The 3274-nt window shown below is 44.7% G+C and overlaps 1 protein-coding gene across 1 annotated transcript in view; it reads left to right on the forward strand.

Moving 5' to 3' along the window:
- The window catches only part of MDM4 (MDM4 regulator of p53), an 18107-nt gene that overhangs the window by 6284 nt on the left and 8549 nt on the right, over positions 1-3274 (forward strand). The window contains exons 4-5 of the mRNA XM_042013746.1: positions 765-898; positions 1998-2047. Of these exons, the coding sequence (XP_041869680.1) occupies positions 765-898; positions 1998-2047 (184 nt within the window). The remainder of the gene's footprint in view (positions 1-764; positions 899-1997; positions 2048-3274) is intronic.

Here is a 3274-nt window from a genome sequence, read left to right on the forward strand (position 1 = left end):
AGCCCCGTTTTGAACTGGGAGAGCCCCGTTTTGAACTGGGAGAGCCCTGTTTCTAATTGGGATGGTCCCATTTTTAGCTGGGATAGCCCCGTTTTTAACTGGGATAGCCCCATTTTTAACTGGGATAGCCCCGTTTTGAACTGGGAGAGCCCTGTTTGAACTGGGAGAGCTCTGTTTCTAACTGGGATGGTCCCTTTTTAGCTGGGAGAGCCCTGTTTGAACTGGGAGAGTCCTGTTTCTAATTGGGATGGTCCCATTTTTACTGGGATAGTCCTGTTTTTAGCTGGGATAGCCCTGTTTGAACTGGGATAGCACTGTTTGAACTGGGAGAGTCCTGTTTCTAATTGGGATGGTCCCATTTTTACTGGGATAGTCCCGTTTTTAGCTGGGATAGCCCTGTTTGAACGGGGATAATGCTCTTTTGAACTGGGATAATGCTCTTTTGAACTGGGATAATGCTCTTTTGAACTGGGATAGCGCTGTTTGAACTGGGATAACACCATTTTAACTGGAATAATGCCCCTTTAAACTGGGATAACCCCATTTTAACTGGGACATTTCCATTTCCCCACCTTCACCTCAATCTCCCTCCTTGCCAAGCGTTAACAATTCCAAACCTACTGCTGAAACACAACCCTCCCTTGGCTAAAAGTGCCAAAAATCACCTGTAATTTACCTCCCACAACGCAGGCCAGCAGGATATTGTAAATCCAAGGAAATTTCCCAGGATTTTGGTGGCTGAGGCAGTGTCCTGTCCCCCACAGGTGATGCATTTCCTGGGCCAGTACATCATGGGGAGGCAGCTCTACGACAAGAGGCAGCAGCACATGGTTCATTGTGGAGGGGATCAGCTGGGAGAGCTGCTGGGACTGCAGAGCTTCTCTGTCAAGGATCCCAGGTAGGAAAAAAAATTCTCTTTTCACCAGGAAAAGCTCCTGGAGTCACTGCTGGGTTGAGGGGACAGTTCTGTCCCTTTTGTTCCTGCGTCCCCTCAAGCCTTGGGTGTTAAATGTCAGTGAAAATCTTTGTCCTGCACTGAGTTTGAAGGTGAAGTTTGTAATAAGCAATTAAAAAAAAAAAATCCTAATTGGGTTTTATGGGGGCTTTCTAGGAAAAAAATTCACTGTGGGTTTGGGGTCTCTCTAGAAAAAAATTCGCTGTGGTTTTTGGGATCTCTCTAGAAAAAAACCTCAGTGGTTTCTGAGATCTCTAGGAAAAAAAAACTCAGTGGTTTTGGGATCTCTCTAGAAAAAACTCACTGTGGTTTTGGGATCTCTCTAGAAAAAACTCACTGTGGTTTTTGGGGTCTCTCTAAGAAAAAATGTCAGTGGTTTTTGGGGTCTCCCTAGGAGAAACCTCACTGTGGTTTCCAGGGTCTTTAGGAAAAAAATCCTCAGTGGATTTTGGGATCCCTCTAGAAAAAAAACCACCTCAGTGGCTTTTGGGATCCCTCTAGCAAAAAATTCCCCGTGGTTTCTGGAGTCTCTCTAGAAGCAGTTTTTGGGATCTCTCCAGAAACAACCCCCCTAGCCCACAACTCACTGTGGGTTTTTGGCATCTCTCTAGAAAAAAAATCACAGTGTTTTTTGGGGTCTCTCTAGGGAAAAAACCTCACTGTGAATTTTGGGATCTCTCTAGGAAAAACCTCAGTGGTTTTGGGATCTCTCTAGAAAAAACTCACTGTGGTTTTTGGGGTCTCTCTAGAAAAAAATCACTGTGGTTTTTGGGGTCTCCCTAAGAAAAAATGTCAGTGGTTTTTGGGGTCTCTAGGAAAAACCTCACTGTGGTTTCCAGGGTCTTTAGGGAAAAAATCCTCAGTGGTTTTTGGGATCTCTAGGAAAAAAGATTCCCTGTGGTTTCTGGAGTCTCTCTAGAAGCAGTTTTCGGGATCTCTCTAGGAAAATCAATTCCCTGTGGTTTTTGGGGTCTCCCTGGACGCTCCAAGGGGATTTTTCCTGGCTCAGGGGGTGACGGTCGCTTGTGTCCCTTCCCCACAGCCCCGTGTACGAGATGCTGAAACGGAACCTGACGGCTGCTGCCCTCTCAGGTAGGTTGGTCACAAACCCATTCCATAAATGTTGCAATAACTGGGTAAGTACTGAAATTCAGGAGCAGATCTGTGGCTGAAGGAGGAATAAACTTCTCTCGAAGGCTTTGCCAAGCAAATCTCTCGGAGTTTGTGTCTTTTCTGTGTGTCAGGAGCTGTTTGAGTGATGTGGCTGCCAAGAAAAGCCAAATTTTGGGCCAAAGCTAAATCCTGAGCGTGGCTGGAATATCCCATCCTTTATTGAAATCAATCTTCAATCAATTGAAATCAATCTTTATTGATTTCTCAATATTTCTTCAGCTTCGGAGCTGCAACTTCTTGCTCTCACCTCGTTTGATACTTTGATGATCTCTAAGAGTTGCTAAAAACTCTGCAAGGCTTTAATCAAACACTGGAACCTTTAAAGGTCATTTCAGCTTCCCCAGCTCATGAGAGGAATCAAATCAAACTCCATCAAAATGAAAATTCTCAAATTAATCTGAGCTGGTGGCTTCCTTGCAGCCAGTTCCTGTTGTAGGGCTGGGAACGTTCACTGGGAAAAAGAAACTCCACTGGGAAAAAGAAACTCCACTGTGGAGTTTTGTGCTACATTTCCTGAGGTTTTTAAACAGATACAATGGATTTAATCCTTCAGAAGGGCTCAGGCACATGGAGAGAAATTCAAAATGAAAACGAACACTTAAAATATGGCCCTAAAGGGTTTGGTTTCCTACCTTGGATTTATTTTTACGGAAGATTCTTTTCAAGAATCTTTGGATTTATTTTCTAGAAGAATTTTTTGAATTCTTTTTGGACTCTTAACCTGTAGGATAATTGTGTGAGTGCTGTTCCCTCTTCCCAAGAAAAGCTGTGTGTGTGGAGAGCAAAGGATTCCCAGCCAAACTCTGTCCTCTGCTGCCTTTTTCCTTGGAATGTGGCCATTCCTGGTCCACTCCTGGTGTCACTTTAAGCCTGGCTCAGGAAATGCTGTCCTTAGGACTGAGTTAGGCCTGGCTGTGTGTGAGTGTGACCCAAACGAAACAAGCTTGGCAGACCAGACCTTGGAATGCACAGGGAGGGAGACTCCAGCTGTTTTCCTTCCTTTCCAGCTGTTGGGTTTCCTTCAGCCCAGCACAGGAATTACTGGATTTGGTGATTTTTCCCCCTTTTCTCTTCTAATTTTCCCCCCCCTTTTCTCTTCTAATTTTCCCCCCCTTTTCTCTTCTAATTTTCCCCCCCCTTTTCTCT

The sequence above is a fragment of the Corvus kubaryi genome, unplaced genomic scaffold, assembly GCF_017639235.1.
Source record: "Corvus kubaryi isolate FWS band 111438036 unplaced genomic scaffold, C.kubaryi_AGA036_p1.0 split1-37355, whole genome shotgun sequence".
In the NCBI taxonomy this organism is placed as follows: Eukaryota; Metazoa; Chordata; class Aves; order Passeriformes; family Corvidae; genus Corvus; species Corvus kubaryi.